Source organism: Carettochelys insculpta, chromosome 1 (assembly GCF_033958435.1).
Source record: "Carettochelys insculpta isolate YL-2023 chromosome 1, ASM3395843v1, whole genome shotgun sequence".
NCBI classification, from domain to species: Eukaryota; Metazoa; Chordata; order Testudines; family Carettochelyidae; genus Carettochelys; species Carettochelys insculpta.
The window spans coordinates 260,369,433-260,387,561 of record NC_134137.1 but is presented as its reverse complement, the minus strand read 5'-3'; the positions used below and the strand labels follow the sequence as shown (position 1 = coordinate 260,387,561).

The window sequence follows — 18,129 nt, the reverse complement described above, 5'->3', positions numbered from 1 at the left end:
GGGAGAAGGGGAACAGCCAGGGAAAAGAGCACAAAGAAAGGAACTTCCTAAAAAGACAAGGGCTTGGGAGTGGAAATAGAGACTGCCACATGCTCTTTCCCTAGGCATTTTCTCTAACATAATACTTACATCTTCTGACTGGCTGGTTTTTCTCCTCTTTCCTGCACCATCCAGTTCCTTCTCCTTTTTATCCTGCAACAGGAGAAAAACTGCTGAAGACAGAATGTTTGGCTGGTTGTTTAAACTCTCTGGCTCATAATGAATCCCATCAGTGCATCACATAAGAGTTTGAATTATTGCTGGCTGATGTGCTATGCTCATATTCCATCTGTAGGAAGGGTGACTTCCAGCAGTCTTTGCTCCGCATTTAGGGAACCAAGCCTGTTTATGTGAAATATAGCCTGTTATTCTTGAAGCTTTACGATAAGTGAAACTGGAGAAACAGCAGGTATTTCATAGTACGGAAAACACTTTGGATCTAAGCCAACATCACAGAATAACCTGTCTATCACTAGAAGGATCATACTTTTTATTTTTCATCCCTCTCTCAAACATAAAGTTGATGAGTAGTGCTGAAATGTTAAGGCAGCAATTCATTATATGAAGGCATCCATTCTGAATTTAGTCCTCCTATATGATGAGACGTATAATGCCAAGCCTAAACTGCTCTACCGTTGAGAGGGTCTCTTTCCCTCTGACCTTACACACACACACACACACACACACATATTCTATTGTTCTCAGGGTTAAAGTACTCATACCAGGGCAAAACTACCTTTGGAGTTCGTTTCCGGGAGATACTTTGCCCCAGTTTGCTAAGAAAAGAGATTGGAGACTTGGTACTGGCAATGAGAGCAGCTCTTTCTTCTGCATTCAGATCCAGATTCTCTGTGAACAGAAACAGGTGGGATCAGTGAATGCACAGCAACCTCTGTGTAGTTAACAATAAGCAAAAAACTATCAAGAAAGGACTCACTCATTCTTTAGCATGATCTGTTGGGTTTTTGTTTAACCTCTCTCCATAAAAAATACTTTAAGGAATTTCAAAATCATATATTTCAGAATAGTTTTGCTCTTCTCCCTTTGGCAAATGTATTTTTAGCTCCCAGGTTTTCTAAGCCCACAAGATAGTTTTAGAATTTAACTGGGTCAAATTCAGACTTAAGCTACGTGACTGCATCTTTCCATTCTAGTTAACAAAAATAGAATCTTTTAGGCTTTCATTCCACTACTCTGGAGTTATAGACAAAAATCCAAGCACTGTAACAATAAATATAAAACTCCGGCAGAGCTTCTAAAGTTAACCACTGAGTGCCTGCGGATTAGGAGCCTCACACTAGCAATGACAGACCAACCTTCAGAAGTTGCTAGAGAGCACGGAAATTGTTTAATAATTCTGAAGTGAGTTTAGTTTGAGCAAAAGATGCTGGACTGATAGGTGAATAAACAGGACTTCAGCCTCAGCCTAACAGGCAAAGGAAAACCAGCACCCATGCATTTATACACAGCCCTGTTGTCTACCCAGGTAGACGGACTCCATTCATACTAGCACGCTATAAAAAAGTGCAGCAAATGTTGTGGTGTGGGGAAACAGATCAGGTTAGCCATCTCTGTTCGGAGCCAGGAGGGTTACAGTTTAACTGGCAAGCCTGAGCTGCCACCTATACCCCAAATCTACATTGCTAATTTAAGCATGCTAACTCAAGTAGAGATTGCCTCCCAGCCTGAACAGGCAAACTCAGGCTCTCTCCCAGCTGCAGTGTAGACATGCCCAGAGTTCTTGCAGCACGAAAGCAGAGAAGGTGAGGTTATTCACTTTGTGCAGTAACTGAGGTTTTTTGAGACGCATGAACCTATGACTGCTGCACTTGAAATGTGGATGTGTCCCCTGTGCACTTTTGACTGGAGATTTCTGGCAGCAGTGCTTCTTAGGTCCAGGCATGTGCCCTAGCTATTCTCATGCTCCATACTGAGAGTATACAGTAAACCCTCGAAACGCACCATTTCGAGTTGCGCTCATCTCACATTAATGCAACTCGCAACGCAACAAGTTGCAATGCAAGTGCAACTTGCAATCTCACTCCCCCTACCCTGGCTCAACTCCCCCGGCCCGGCTCAGCCCCCACACACGGCTCCAGCTCACTCCCCACCCCTGCGCGTGGCTCTGGCTGTGACTCCAGCTCCCGCTCACCACCCCTCACACATGGCTCCAGCCTCATTCTCCCCCACCCCTCCGCCAGGCCTGGTTAAACCCCCCGCGCATGGCCCCAGTTCCATCCTCCCTCCCCACTTCAACCCACTCATGCAAGGCTCCCGTTCAACCTCCTGCCCTCGTTCAAACACGCCACTCCACCCGTGCAGCTCCAGTTCCATCCTCTCGCCCCCAGCCCCAGTTCAAACTCCCCCATGGCCCAGCTCACCACCTGAGCCTGGCTCCGACTCACCATCCCTATGCCTGGCTCCGACTCACCATCCCTGAGCCTGGCTCCAGTTCAACCCCACCTCCCAGCCCCCTGCAGCCCTAACCCACAGCAGGCTTATCCCCCCTGCCCTCCTCCCTTGGCCCCAAACCCCACCAGGCTTAACCCTCCCCAACTCCCCCACCAACCCCAGGACTTGCCTATCAAAAGGAGCTCCAGGTGCTCCTGCTACTTCTCCGGCTGCAGAACGAGTGTTCTGCCAGGAGAAAAGCCACCCCCTCAACTTAGGCAAATTTTGTAAATCAAGGGTCTACTGTATTCAGTTGTGAGGGACAAACCACTCTCTGTTCCTTCTCTACCACTCAGCCCCGGAAAGACACGATTCCAAAACAGAGAGGAAGGAAGACAGGTAGTGCAGCACGTAAAGAGACATACCTTGACGAACCACCTTTGAGTAGTGTTCATACAGATACTCTATTTCTGACTACCCTCTAAAGGAGGTGGGATCTTCAGTATCCTGTCTAGAACTGTTTACAGAACCACAAATCTGAAGGTAGCATGTTCTACAGAGACAGGCATCTAGGGACAGTGCCTCGTAAAAGCATGAACTGAAGCCCATACAGCAGCTTTGAAGATTACTGGAACCTCTTTCAGCAGGGCTACAGATATGGACTGAGAGCTGACTGAATGAGCTATGACTAAGGTGATGAGTTTATCGCGGAAGTTATAGATTCTGTGACTTGCTGGGAACTCTGGGACATCTGCAGTGACTGGTGCAGCGGACTTAGAACTACCTGCGTAGTCTGAGCAGCCCCTGGGCCAGCCACACCTGCTACCGTGGGGCAGTCTCAGGCCACCACACTCTCAGGAGCAGCAGCAGGAGTTGGGAGGGCCCTAAGACAAGGGGCTGGGATGCAGGAGGGGGTGGGTAAGGGTGCCCTTACCTCAGGGGCTCCCCAGAAGTGGCAACATCCCCTTCCCTCCGCCCCTAGACACCACCATCACAGCTCCCATTGGCCACAGTTCCCAGCCTATAGGAGCTGCAGAACTGGCACTCAGGGTGAAGACAGTGCACAGAGATGCTGGCCACACCTCTGCATAGAAGCTAAGGGAGAGGGAAGTTGCCACTTTCAGGGAGGCCGGGAGCCAGGAAGGGAGCCAAATAACTCTGCCAAACCCCACCCCACCAGCACCCAAGGTGCTCCCAGGCTGCTCCCATCTCCCCATTTTAGTCAGGGGTATATAGTACAAGTCATGCACAGGTCACCTGCCATGAATTTTTGTTTACTGATTGTGACTTGTCCGTTACTTTTACTAAAAATCCACATAGGTTATGTCTACATTTGCCCCCAGTCAGGGTGATGGGAGATTACTAATGACGTGCTGTGATGCAGATGCAGCATTTCATTAGGCAAATTCTCCCCCCGAGCAACTTTGAAGTATCAGACTTCCAAGTGCCGGCATGCCATGTTGCTGCAGGCACTTCAATGTGCCCACAGCTACACAGCATGCCGGCACTTCGAAATTTGACACTTTGAAGTTGCCCCGGGGGAGAATTTGCCTAATGAAGTGCTGCATCTGCATCACAGCACTTCATTAGTAACCTCCCATCACCCTGATTACCATGGACATAGCCATACTAAAATATAGCCTTAGCTGAGACCCGAGGAGGACACAGTACACTAGCTGCTGCTGAGCAGAAGAGGATTCAGTCCAAAATCCACTTAGAAAATCTCTGAGTGGACCACAGCATTTCTTCACTCTGTCCAAAACAGACACAAATAGCCTCAGAGAAACTAAAATTATTTAGTCCTGTCCACATACTATGCTAGCACTCTTCCAACATTTAGGTGGGGAACAGATGTCTGCTCTATCTAGAATACCAAGATCCTTGTCATGTCCAATATGTGACAGCATCTCTCTTCGTTCATCCACTGAGGTTTGGAATAGAGGACTGGAAAGAAGATATGGAAGACAGACACCTTCAGGAGGAAGATTGGGTGGGATCAGAGCTAAGATTGCATAAGATGACTCTGAGGTCAGGGCCTGAAGCTCGGAGACCCATTTAGCCAATGTCATCCCTACTAAAAAGGCTACCTTCCATGACAGGTGGAGCCAGGAGCATAAGGCCAGAAGCTTGAAGAGTGGCCTGGTTAGTATGGCTAAGACCAAATTCAGGTCCCATGGAGAGACGAGAGGCCTCAACTTGGGGAAGAAAACTCTCAAAACCTCTGAGGAACCCAGATCATTTCATGGGAGAACACCTACGGTCATGGACCAATGGCTGAAACGCAGAAATAGCTGCTAGATGCACTGTAATAGAGGAATGTGACAAACTGTGGTTTTTTAGGTGGAGCGGGTAATCCAGGATTGACTGGAGTGAAGCATTCAAGGGGAAGAAATCATGAACAATAGCCCAATTTAAGAACCTCATCCATTTTGTCAGGTAGGTTTCCCAGATCAAAGGCTTTCTGTTCTCAGGGACCCACTGGACACCCTCCCAAGCAGGTCTGTTCCTTGACTTTCAACCACATAGGATCTGTGTTATGAGGCAGAGGGCCAAAAGCACACATTTGGTGAACACCATGGATGCCAACAATAGACCAGATGGGAAGACTGTCAATCGGTAGTCACTGAGACCAATCACAAACAGTAGGAAGCATCTGTGGTCCTTCAAGATAGCTATGTGGAAGTACACGTTCTATAGATCAAGGACAGCGAACCAGCCTCCTGAATTCAGGAAAGGAATAAATCAAAGCTAGGGGCATTATGCAAAGCTTAAGTCTTACCAGACAGCAGTTCAAGTCTTGCAGGTAAAGAATGGGTCAGAGCCCACCTTGGCTTTCATGATAAGAAAATACAAAGAACAAAAGCCTTATCCCTGTGGTCTGGAGGAACACCTACCGCTCCTATCTGTAGGAGCCCCTAGACCTATTGCTCAAGCAGATGCTTGTGAGTAGTGCCCCTGAAGAGGGATGGCGTTAGCTGGCTGTGGGGGAGCACAGAAAGTAACTGAAGGGTGTATCCTGAGAAAATGACATTGAGGGCCCAATTGTCTAATGTAATCAACATCCACGCAGGGAGAAACCACAAAAGGTGGCTGTAAAATGCAGTGAGTGAGAACAGAAATGAAAGAGCCTAAAGAGCTCTCATCTGCATAATCTAATGGAGGAGTAGATGAAAGAGTAGTAATTTGTCTCACTGTAAGCACAGGCAACAGGGAATCAGGTAGTACTAGAGACAGTTGAGGTTGCAGTACTGGGGATCTTACAAAGCTCACTAAAGGAGACTGGAGTTGATCGGAAACAAACACATTTCTGGGAAAACTGGACTCCTGAGGTACTGAGTGCAGTTGTGTGGGAACCTGGTGGGTTGCAGGCATGAAGGCATTTGGTACTGAGGAACATGCAGGAGACACTTACATGCTGGTCTGCCAGTTGAGGTATCAAAGATGCAGTCAGTGCTGCAGAAGGTAGTGAATTCTTATGTTCGGAGATCCTGGAATCACTACCAGTTTTGGCATGTTTCAATGGTACTAAAAGCTTACGTACTGAACAGTGAGTAACGTGATTTAGACAAGCTTGAGGACTGATTTATTTAGAACTCTTGATACTGAAACTAACTGAAACCACAGAAACCTTTGAGGGGAGCAGAGTCTTTGACAGAGTAGATCTCTTAAAGGTCCACTCTTTCTCAGGAGACTGAACTCCTCTTGGTAGAAATCCTTTCCATGCTACTCACCTGAGGCTAATGGGGCACTACTGGGGGCTGTTGTACTAGGTACGTGTGGGGTGGGTGTCCACTGGGCTTCTGTCTAAAGCTGAACAAAAGAAGTGCTTCATAATAAGGAAAAAAAGTTTAATTTCCCTATCTCTCAGAGTGGCTCTGAAACTCATGCAGATTTTGCACTTTGAGGGTACACACCGTAAAGCAGTGGGTACAGCAGGAATACTTGCCATTAACTGGGAAGGACTCCTGGAAAGTGAGGCAACATTTGAAGCCTGGGAACGTAAATATGCCCCCAAAGTAAGACAGTCTTCTTCAAATTGAGATGACAGGGTTATCCTGCACAGAAGGAGGTGAAAGAGGGTGGAGATGGAAGGCAAAAGCTGGACCAACAGGAAAAAGGAATCCCCAAAGGAAATAAAATACCAACTAAACACTGAAGAACTACAATTAGAAAAATAAAAGATTAAATAGTCATGAGTAGGCAGATAACTGTGACCACCATGTACAGTCCATCTCTATAAAGCTGTGTCTACACGTGCACGCTACTTCGAAGTAGCGGCACTAACTTCAAAATAGCGCCCGTCGCAGCTACACGCGTCGGGCGCTATTTCGAAGTTAACTTCGACGTTAGGCGGCGAGACGTCGAAGTCGCTAACCTCATGAGGGGATCGGAATAGCGCCCTACTTTGACGTTCAACGTCGAAGTAGGGACCGTGTAGACGATCCGCGTCCCGCAACGTCGAAATTGCCGGGTCCTCCATGGCGGCCATCAGCTGGGGGGTTGAGAGATGCTCTCTCTCCAGCCCCTGCGGGGCTCTATGGTCACCGTGGGCAGCAGCCCTTAGCCCAGGGCTTCTGGCTGCTGCTGCGGCAGCTGGGGATCCATGCTGCAGGCACAGGGTCTGCAACCAGTTGTCAGCTCTGTGTATCTTGTGTTGTTTAGTGCAACTGTGTCTGGGAGGGGCCCTTTAAGGGAGCGGCTTGCTGTTGAGTCCGCCCTGTGACCCTGTCTGCAGCTGTGCCTGGCACCCTTATTTCGATGTGTGCTACTTTGGCGTGTAGACGTACCCTCGCAGCGCCTATTTCGATGTGGTGCCGCGCAACGTCGAAGTTGAACATCGACGTTGCCAGCCCTGGAGGACGTGTAGACGTTATTCATCGAAATAGCCTATTTCGATGTTGCTACATTGAAATAAGCTATTTCGATGTTGGCTTCACGTGTAGACGTAGCCTAAAAGTGGTTGAGGAAGAACTGAGAATGCTTTCTCTGTTGCAGCTGTTTATACACTTGGTGTGGAGTATGGGAATAGCTAGGGTGCATGCTCAAACTAAATGAGCACTTCTGCCAAAAATCTTCAATCATGTGCATCTGAACTGGATACCCTGCTAGAGGCTTAATATACTGAAGAACAGGAGTATTGCCACCCCCACCAAATCTAGCACATTTGTTCTAAGTCCCTTACCACTGGAAGGGATAGAATCCTTGAACATCTCATAGAACTGTGTGAGGTACATCACCATGGACAACTTGTCTGGCTCTCCAACAGATGCCATTTCCTTCCCAGTCATGATAGGAGAGATTCCAAACTCCTTTTCAGCAATGTCAAATGCCAGCTGGTTATTCTTCTCCACATTGCGTTCATCCAGAGAATCAAAGTCTCTATAATGGAGAGAAGAGAAAAACATTGAAATAAGCAGGCTAGACTTCTAAAAATACTTTCAGAGACAGTCCTGTCCAGCAAAAACTCTGAAACTGCACAATGCACCTTCTTCAATAATCTTGCCATCATACCTTTTGTGTTACAATGATGATGTTACTCTGCATGTTAACAATGAACTGTGAAAGAGATTTGGTTTTTTTTCCCCCATTCAACTGTCCTGCTTTATTATCTCCATGACAAATTGAAGCCACCAACTAACTTCCCAAAAGCTACTTAACAGCTATTAGTCAGTCACGAGGTTTGGTCATTGACCACTTGGGACAGAAATGATCAAGTGAACTAGAATTAAAAAGAAAATGATAGCACAAGTAGCCTGGTATTCACAACACCACTACAAATCTCTTACCCATATGTGAATCACTCTCTACTTTACTTAATCTAATTTAATTTATTTCAGTCCTTTTTCCCCACATTCTACAGTTGTGCTAGTATTTTAACTCTGTTCTCTAAACCAGTGTTTCTTAAACTTTTTGAGACCACAGAACACCAAAAAATAATATTTTTAATGTGGAACACCTTTGAAAATTTTCTTCAATAAAACGGACCAAAAAAAAAAAAACCCCCTACAAACAACAACATACACAGCAAAATGAAGTAATTTAATCGGGTATCATAACAATGAAGAAGTAACATTGTGTCTGCTTTTAATAACAGAAAATATCCATACCATTAGTGTATTTTTCCAAGTGCTCATTTTTCCACCTGCAAGTTGTTCGTGAAAAACCAGTGTTCCACGAAACATAATTTAAGAAACACTGCTCTAAATGATTTGCAAGTCCCTCCCCAATATATTGGTTACAAATCTGAATAACCTTCTCTCTACTCCTTGTGTTCTAGAACCAATTACTTACATCAAGTCAGGACGATATCTGTGGATAATGGCACACAGGGCCAGGCCACTCTTCCATGACATGGTGAGATCTGTCACATTCACACCAGCATACCCATCAGTCTGCCTCTGGCACCAGCCAAGCAGTTTACTGGACCGAGCTACAGACTCTGAAAAAAAGATAACATTTTAGTAAGCTGTGACACAGCATCTGTCATTCTTGAGAATTCCAAGTACATCTCACAAAGTATATATTAAAGGGATCACTCATCCATTGAAATGCAGCCACCTCTGAGGTGGAAAACATGCTCCTGCATCAGGAACGCTATACAACTGTGAATTTTAGGGCAGAACATGATTAATAACGTAGTATATATTTTAGAATGGAGGGAGAATTTTACTTTGGTAGAAAGTCACTCACAAGAGCCAGAGCAATTTCTCCAACTTAAGGTTTGGGTAAAAGCCCCAGAAAACTATAAATGATCAAAAGTGGTCAAGATTTTCAATTAAGTCAGATCCAAAGGATGGCATTCCTCATAACTCAGTGCTCCCCAATCCCTTGCTGTATTGCCTCAGATAGTAGAATTGCCCACACCTTTCTGCAACAGTTGCATTTACTTTAACGGTCTTCCATCAAATCAGCGTTATGAGTATAGTTATGAGAAATGAGAAGATTGCAGCTTAGGGTAGCATGGTTGCACATCAAAGAACAAATCAAAGAAACTTAAGCAACTGTACATAAGTGGGAGGAAGATGCAGTCACAAAACAGAGAGATCTGAATAAAACACTATTCCAAGAGAAACTAAAACCCATGAAAATGTCCAAAGACACTATATGGATGGGAAAAAAAAAATCAACAAACTCTTTGGGTTATGGTTTCAGACAACTATTCCATTTCTTAACATAAAGCACATGATTTCAACAAGATACACAGGATACTGTCTCAATAATTAGACTCTATAATAGCAGTGATGCCTCTACAACCAATGAAGCTGCTATACTATGGGAAATTTTCAAGTAAAATAACTGCTTTATTTAGTCAGACTAATAGATAAGATTTAAAAAGAAGAAGGTTTAAGTGTGGAGGAGAAATCAACAAAAAGAATTCTCTTTTCCCATTAATTTTCTACTCTTCCATGTTTATTGTTATTTGTACTTAAAGGAGTGTTTGACTTCATGGCCAAATCAAGTATAGCCTGGTTTTGAAATCTGAACATGTACAGTTATGAGGGAAACTGAGGGAATGCAAACATGTTTAAGTTTTAATTATGTTGAGAAGTCTAATTGTGCTTGAAAAGTCACATGTCTGAGTCAAGAATTAATTAGATGTTTTCTAAACAGAAAGGGGCCTCTCTGTACCTCTGACGCATTAACTCAACTGTGGAAGAGCACAACAAAATGAACCAACAGCAGGGACCTACCATTCCGGGTCAGCTTTGGTGTCCTGGAGTTCACCAAGTTCTCTATTTCCAGGTGAATATCTTTTAGGTCTCCTGTATCGTATAAGTGGCGCACCTGTCACAATGCAAAGGGTTAAAAATGGTCACCATATCAAGTCCTAAACCAGAGCAGCATGCTTTGTTGTTATTATTATTATTGATGGAGATGGAATGAATGGAGAGAAAGAAGCGTCTCTCTCATAAAAAGCCAGTATGGTAGGAAAATTCTCATTAGACCAGAAATTCTGCCTTTACCCACTCAACTCACAGGGGATTATTATATAAAGGCTTATTTATGACACCTTTGCACAGTAAACAATTCCCCAAAGACACAGATCCCCAAGGAACGGTATTTAATGATGCTACCCTCCAAGTTTGTACAGGAGCCACTTTGCAGCCTCTAAATACAGAGAATTCTTGGTCTGGCCATGTTCTACCAAAGACTAAATAGTAAGGCAATTGGTTAATTGGAGTTAACTCACACAATCAATTAAAAAAATAATAAAGCATGATTAATCACACTATTAAACAACAGAATACCAATTGAAATTTAATAACTATTTTGGATGTTCTTCTACATTTTGGATATACCAATTTCTAGTACAACACAGAAAACCAAATGTACGGTGGTCACTGTACATTATTATTTTGATTACAAATACTTGCACTGTAAAAATGATAAACAAAAGAAATAGCTGTTTAATTCACCTCAAAGAAGTACTGTAGTGCAATCTCTTTATCATGAAAGAGTAACTTACAAAGGCAGATTTTTTTCTCATTACATAACTGCACTAAAAAATTAAATTAGTGTAAAACTTTACAGCCTACAACTCCACTCAGTCCTACTTCTTCAGCCAATCACTCAGACAAACAAGTTTAAAGGAGATAATGCTGCCTGCTTCTTATTTACAATTGTCACCTGAAAGCAAAAACAGGTGTTTAGCACTGGACTTCTCTAGCCAGTCATCATCATCATCATCAACAACCACCAGGGGCTCAGCGCCCGTTGGGTGTCTGATGCCTCCCTCACTATTTCCTTCCATATTTCCCTGTCCAGTGCAGAGTGCCTTAATTTCTGTAGACTAGGCCTGCACCAATCTACTATCATCTACTCATTCTCTGTGGGGTCTGCCTCTCCTATTCGAACAGTTCATTATGCTAAATACCAGGATCTTGATTTTTTGTTCATCATTCATTCTGCAGATATGCCCGAATAGCTGTAACTTCCTTTGTACCTGTAGTCAGTGTTTCGCGGTATTTACATGCCAGATATGCTTAACATTTCTATACCCCTTCATGCTTCGGCCATCGTTCCAGAGAGCATGTTTCCATGATCATTACAAAAGTGATGTGTTAAATAAATTTGTAACTGAACTCCATGAAGGAGGACTGTATGATTCCTGCTCTGTTTCACCTGTATTCTGCCATATAGCTCACATTATAGCTGTCTCAGATGATGATGCAACATGTTTGTTTTAAGAACAGTTTCAAAGCAGATGTGAGAAAACACAAAAAAGGTACAAAAATGAGATTTCTAAAAACAGCTACAGCACTTGGCAAAGTTTAAGGCTCTGAAGTGCCATGCAGAATCAGGAGGAGGAGGAGTGGAGCACGCTTTCAGAAGTCTTAAAAGAGCAACAGTCCAATGCAGAAACTACAGAACCCAAACTACCAAAAACGGAAATTAACCTTCTGCAGGTGGCATCTGACTCAGATGATAAAAATGAACATGTGTTGTTCTGCATTTCTTTGGATCATTATCTGTAAAACCCATCATCCACATGCACTCATGTCTGCTGGAATGGCAGCTGAAGCATGAAGGGACCTGGGAATCTTTCGCACATCTGGCACATATATATCTTGCAATACCAGCTACAGACAGTGTCATGCCAATACCTGTTCTCATTTCAGGTGACATTGTAAACAAAAAAGAGTGGTATTACCGCCTTCAAATTAAAACCAAACTAGTTTGTCTGAATGATTGGCTGAAAAAGAAATTGGACACAATGGACTTTAGACTCTAAAATTTTACATGGTTTTATTTTTGAACAAAGTTATTTTTTGCACGTCATTCCACATCTTAAAGTCCAACTTTCATGATTAAGAGACTGAACTACAGTTCTTGTATTAGGTAAAGTGAAAAATACTATTTCACTGTATTTTTACTGTGCAACTATTGGTAATCGAAATAAATATAAAGCAAGCACTGGATACTTGGCATTCTGTATTATAAATGAAATCATTTTATTTGGAAATATAGAAAACATCCAAAATATTTAAATAATTAGTGTCCTGTGGTTATTTAACAGCAAAATAAATCACAAATCAGCCCTAATATAAAGTTACTACACAGGAAATACAAAAGGCATACTGTCAGCATATCAAACTGCCAAAATCCAGAGAAGTTCAGAGATACAACTGACATGACTGTGAACAGTGTGAACAGTGACTTTAAAATACCTAATCACAAGGGAGAAGTTGGCATACTAGAGTGTTTAAGCCTGACTGGTATTTCTGGATTTGACTCTGTCAATTCCCCAAATCAGGGGTGTCTAATACGTTCGCCACTCGGCGTATGTGGCAAATAGAACCCTGTGTTGTAGCAAACACAGGGGTGGCCAATCCTTGGTTCTCCAGCTGCATGTGGCTCTTGGAGACTTTAAACATGGCTCTTCCTGAGAGCCGCACGTGGAGAGTGTCATCCGCCTGCCCCATGCATGCACCACAGCGCTTGGTGGGAGAAGCACCTGGTGGCCCCAGGGACAGCTCCAGCAGCTCTGGTGAGTTGCCAGCATGTAATTAGAATGAGGGGCTTGAGAATGCCTAGTTCTGGGGGAGGGCATTCCTGGGGTGGGGGGGAGGCATTGGAGGAGCCTGGTTGAGTGGGTGGGTATTTATTTAGAGCAGGGGAGGGGAGGCCTGGGAGTGCCCAGTTCTATAAAGTTTTGTATAACATAATGTGGCAAATATGGAAAGACAACCACTTTGAATTCCTACTGGACACCACTGCCCTCAATACTCATATAGGCATGGGATTATCAACCTTTAAATATTATTTTACCCCTTTAAATACTATTTTATCAACTTTTAAATATTATTTTACCCCTTAAATAGTATTTTACATGGATGTCCCCCCAGCCTCCCCACTCCAAGTCCCTTTTAAAATAGAGAGCCTGGGCCTGGGGTTTGAGCACAAGCTCACTCATTGCTCACCTGGAAGGCAGGGCAGGAGACAGTGCCCGGCAATGGATGGAGTGGAAAGGCAGGGTACCCTCTGGCACTAGACATCCATTCAGCATACAGGGCACTAAGGTGCAGGACAGAGTGCTGCCTGGCACTATGAGAATAAGCAGCATAGAGGGCACTGAGATGCATGCAATGGTTGCTCCTGTCCCACGGAGGCTGGGCTGGGCTCTATCCTGGCCCAGGGAGGAGAGGAGTGGGAAGAAGGATGTTGGAGAGTGAGCCCACACCACATTCCACCTCATCAGCAGCTTCAATTGTGCAGACTGGGCCTGGCTTCCTACTGGCTCTTATTGTTTGGAAGAGTTTGCCACAACATGACACATTCATCCGCACCTAGGTGGATTCCCTCCTCACCACACTTGACCCTCTTCTGGTCATGGCAACGCCACGTCTCAAAATTTGGCTCAATCACTCCTCCATCATGAAAGAGCAGTTGTTGGGGAAGGGGAATGCAAGTGAGTGCCACTGCAAGCTGGCATTTGTTTATGGCTTGTTATGCTATTCCAGTTGAGAACTCTGATACAGACCAATGGCTACATGAAGATAATACAGATCACACGCTCTCAAAGGTATTACCAGCCTAGTTACCTGGTTTGGCCGCAGGAAATTGACGTTGACATTGGGATAGCGGGTGACAGGATCGATGCTGTACTGGCTGAAGTTTTTACTCACATTTTCAGGGGTGGTTTGAGGCAGCAGCCTATAAATGCTTTCCCTGAAGGAAAATATTAACAGGTCAAGAAGTAGGAAAAAGAGATACATCACCACCTCCACCTTCAAATTCAAGACCCTCCTGAACTCAAGAGGTTTAGAAAACTTATGTTAGCAAACCTACCCCTTTGGATATGAAACAAGTAAGATCCAGTACTTAAGCATCTAAGCTGTTTATATTTAATTCAGCAGGAATCACAGAAGTGGGAAGAACAGAAAGCAGGAGATAAAAATGGAAAATACGCTGTCATTATATAAATCAGTAGTATGCCCTTGCCTGGAATACTGTTTTCAGCTCTGGTCACCTCTTTTTAAAAGAGACAGTAGCAGTAAGCATTCCAGAAGCAGACAAAATATTATTACATGCAAGAAGAGAATTCCATATAAGTGCTGGAAACGATTCACACATGACAGAGAGGAACATGACAAAGGAATACAAAAAAATAACAGACAAAATTAATCACATGCACCTATTTAAGCAGTCATAAGAATGAACAAGATGACAGATTGAAACAAAAGGAAACAAAATTAAAACCAAAAGTGAAATATATTTTTCCTCAGTGAACAATTAACCTGCAGGACTCACTGATACAAGGTAATACAAGAGATTAAGTGTAATCAAAAGTATTAGATATTTTACATGCATCATAGGGCTTCTATAATTATCAGATAAGATAAACTATTAGGAATATAAACCTGTGTGAAAGATGGCATAGGACAACTATTAGTTGGTTACAGCAAAAACCCAACTTGTCCTGTGGATATTACATCCTACGATGATCCAGCATTTCTTGTATCTGGTCCTGGCCAATGTCAGACAAAACACTAGATTAAATGGGACCACGGCAGACAACATTCATGCGTTAATTCACATATTGCTAGTTTTGGACTCTCTTTCCATTTTCTGTGTATAAATTGCTAAAGTGGACATTTTTCACCTATTTCTTTTATTAGTTTCCTATTAATAGTTAGTAGAAATTAATATTTAACAGGGAGGTTTCTATTAAATTTCATCCTTAAGACATTTATCTAGGATGAAGACAAGTTCAGGGTTTCAATTATATTCTTATTGCGGGAAAAGCACAACAGTGCCATGCTACATGCACAGTCAACACTGCCTTCTGAAATACCAAACTTCCACATGTCAAAGAAGCCAAAATGGTGTAACCAAGCTGAACTTCTTTATAGGACCTTAAAGTTCTGTGCTGTGAGTATTTTTAAAAAAAAGTTCAAAATAATTTTGGATGGAAAGTCTAGAGAAGTTGTTATGGCCAAAACCAAAACAGTTTTTAAGAAATCACTTCAATGGGCGGCCTCCAGGAATACTAAAGAACCCAGGTTTGCTCCGTCCACCCCACTGTGCGTGCACATCTGTAACAGGTTAAGGAACTGGAGTGGATGATCAGAAGAGCAAGCCTTCTGAGCACAAGTACGTTCCCACCTACCTCAGCCCCCAAATCATTCTGTATTCAGATGAGAATTTACCATCAGACTTATTTCTCCATAATAACTCTCAATTACCTCTCTGCGAGGACCTCCAAAGGGCTAGTTCCCTGAGACCAGCTTCGTACCATCCAAGCAGAATCCATGGCAGCCAGAAAGCCCCTGGCTATTCCAGTTCCCATCGGCCAGAATGGCTAGATGTAGGTCACCAAAATTAAAAAGAAGGGCAAGGGGGAAAATGGTCACTTGGAAAAGGAAGTTAAAATGGAACAAAGAACATATTCGGAAGCAGCCCACTAGGGTATTATAACTCGGGAATTAGCTTGAGCCTCTGGCCTACTGGAGGCCAAATGCATGGTGAATTGGCTGTGAACTAATCCACAGCTAGTATTTCATTATTCCTTATGACAACTCATAGCCTGGAGCTTCTAAGAGTGTCTCTTAAAAATCAGATATTTTAAACTAAGTACAGTATGCTAATTATTAACTATCCTAGTATTGTTCCTCGGGGATTTAAGCTGCCACAGTACAGAGCAGGTAGAACAGATGCAATTCAGCAGATCTCTGCACATTGAGCTTCCTATGCAAGGTCGCTGCCATGCTGAATACTCACTGTTTTCACAACATTCCTTCCCCCTGCACCTCCCACTCGGTTACATAAAACAGCAGTTTGTCTTCCTCAGGATAAAATGCTCCCAGCACAAAGGGAAAGTTACATTCCCTTCAGTGGCAACAAAGTTTTGCTTCCATTCATATTCCACACAATGAATGAGCTAATGTTTAACACATACCTCTAACAGACTGTCCCCAACCAGCGCCACAAGCAGCTGGTGGCCATTCTGCTCTCGCACCATTGCTGCATTCTCTGATGCATACATGCATGTGAAGTCAAACATCGCCACGTCTGGTTGCCCATAGTGATTGATGGCAAAGTCCAGTGATGGCAGCTGCTGGTTGGTGGAAAAGTCAGCTGCTTCCCTGGCATAGTTGAGCAAAGCTTCCTGGTCCACGTTTTCCCGTGAAAGTAAAAGCTCTGTGTCAGCATAGTCCTGCCAAAAAAGAGAGAAGAGTCAGAGTAGAACAGATGTGGGGAGAGGGGATTTTAAGTGTGGTATCTGCGGACAGACAATCTACAACCATAGGTTCTGAGATTCCTCTAAGTCCCTAATTTAGGACCTTTCCCCAATTATTTCATGATCTGTAGTGTCCAGGCATCTAAGAAGAAACCATGTTTCTACCTATCTTCTTGCAAACAGCCTTGACAATCCTGCTGACATTTCTGAACATGTCAGCAGGCAATATGATCATTCCAGCATTGGGAAAAGCATAAAATGAGCATTGCCCCAGCAGTGGTTGTGGGGATGTTTAGCATGCACACTACAAAGGGGAAGTATATATGCTGAATCTGGCAACAGTATCTTGGCCATGAAAAATCTGTAGGTCACTTCCAAAAGGATACAGTCACCAACAGACCTATAGCTTCATAAAGCTGAAAAACGACAGCCCTTTCATGATTCTTTCTGAAAGAGCTTCATGATTACAATGTCACCTGCTAAATGTATCTTCTTACTCTGAGTCCTTCAATACCCTTGTATTCCATCTTTATAGAGAGTGAACTTCAGAGCTTAGCTATAAAAACCTAAATCATGCCAACATAAAAAGCTGAAGTGACGATTAAGAGCTTACCCATGCAGAGTAGCAATGCAGACCACAGAGGAATGATATCTAAAGTACACTGTGTTACACATGTACTGGTCCATGTAGATCCAGTTGCTGAACATTAAAAGCGTCTTAATGTACTTCAACATACTGCTTTTTGAAAGAGTAATACAAGTTGTACCTTTAAAACCAGCAATATCCCTCATTTGACAGTACCAGGGGTGTTTCTGAACCAGAGAGCCAGGACAGGAGGATAAGCAGAGCTGGCCTCCCAACAGCTCCATGGGGGAGGGGTGTTGTAGGAGGGAAAAGATAGGAGGGCTGGAGAGCTGGCTAGACCGGTGAGCCGCAGCCACAGAGACAGGAGGGGTGGCCAGGAACCATTAACCTCCCCTGGTACGGCAAATCCCTCATTTAGAACCAAAGGTGTTGGACCAGGAAGATGCAACTTGTATGTTAAAGGCAATATGGAACTTTTGGTGCACACCAGTAGGTCCTCATGGCCCAGTTACTGCCTTACACGTTATTTGCTTGAGAATTCACCCTCATTCCCAATCTCTGGCCCTGGTAAGCAGTACTTCACAGGGGACACATGCCATCAGTGAAAGCCTTCAGGGGAAGTCCTGTAAACTTCAATATAAGGGATACCCAGGGTTCTCCTAATATATTATTTCAAATCTTGTTTCTCCAAGTCAGATTGATATACAGTAAACCCTCGATTTAACAGACTAATGGGTGGGAAGGGGTGTCCGTTAATACTGAAAGACTGTTATATCGGAATGGTTATACTGCGTGATGATGCATGGATCTTCCCAGCCCATCGCTCACTCCTGTCCTCTGCCCCCTTCCCTTCCCTCCTCCTGCCCCATTCTTCCCCTCACACCTCCATCTCCCTCTCCCAATTACCAGGAGAGGAGCTGAATGCTGGCCT

At 43.7% G+C, this 18,129-nt stretch overlaps 1 protein-coding gene across 17 annotated transcripts in view; it reads right to left on the bottom strand.

The window, feature by feature from the left end:
• The window catches only part of MICAL3 (microtubule associated monooxygenase, calponin and LIM domain containing 3), a 267,999-nt gene that overhangs the window by 132,210 nt on the left and 117,660 nt on the right, over nucleotides 1-18,129 (bottom strand). For all 17 annotated transcript variants that reach the window (XM_075005486.1, XM_075005543.1, XM_075005506.1 and 14 more), the window contains exons 8-15: nucleotides 16,331-16,588; nucleotides 15,618-15,733; nucleotides 13,974-14,100; nucleotides 10,122-10,215; nucleotides 8,722-8,869; nucleotides 7,613-7,809; nucleotides 776-888; nucleotides 130-192 (exon numbers count right to left, since the gene is read on the bottom strand). In XM_075005486.1, coding sequence (XP_074861587.1) covers nucleotides 130-192; nucleotides 776-888; nucleotides 7,613-7,809; nucleotides 8,722-8,869; nucleotides 10,122-10,215; nucleotides 13,974-14,100; nucleotides 15,618-15,733; nucleotides 16,331-16,588 — 1,116 coding nt within the window. The remainder of the gene's footprint in view (nucleotides 1-129; nucleotides 193-775; nucleotides 889-7,612; nucleotides 7,810-8,721; nucleotides 8,870-10,121; nucleotides 10,216-13,973; nucleotides 14,101-15,617; nucleotides 15,734-16,330; nucleotides 16,589-18,129) is intronic.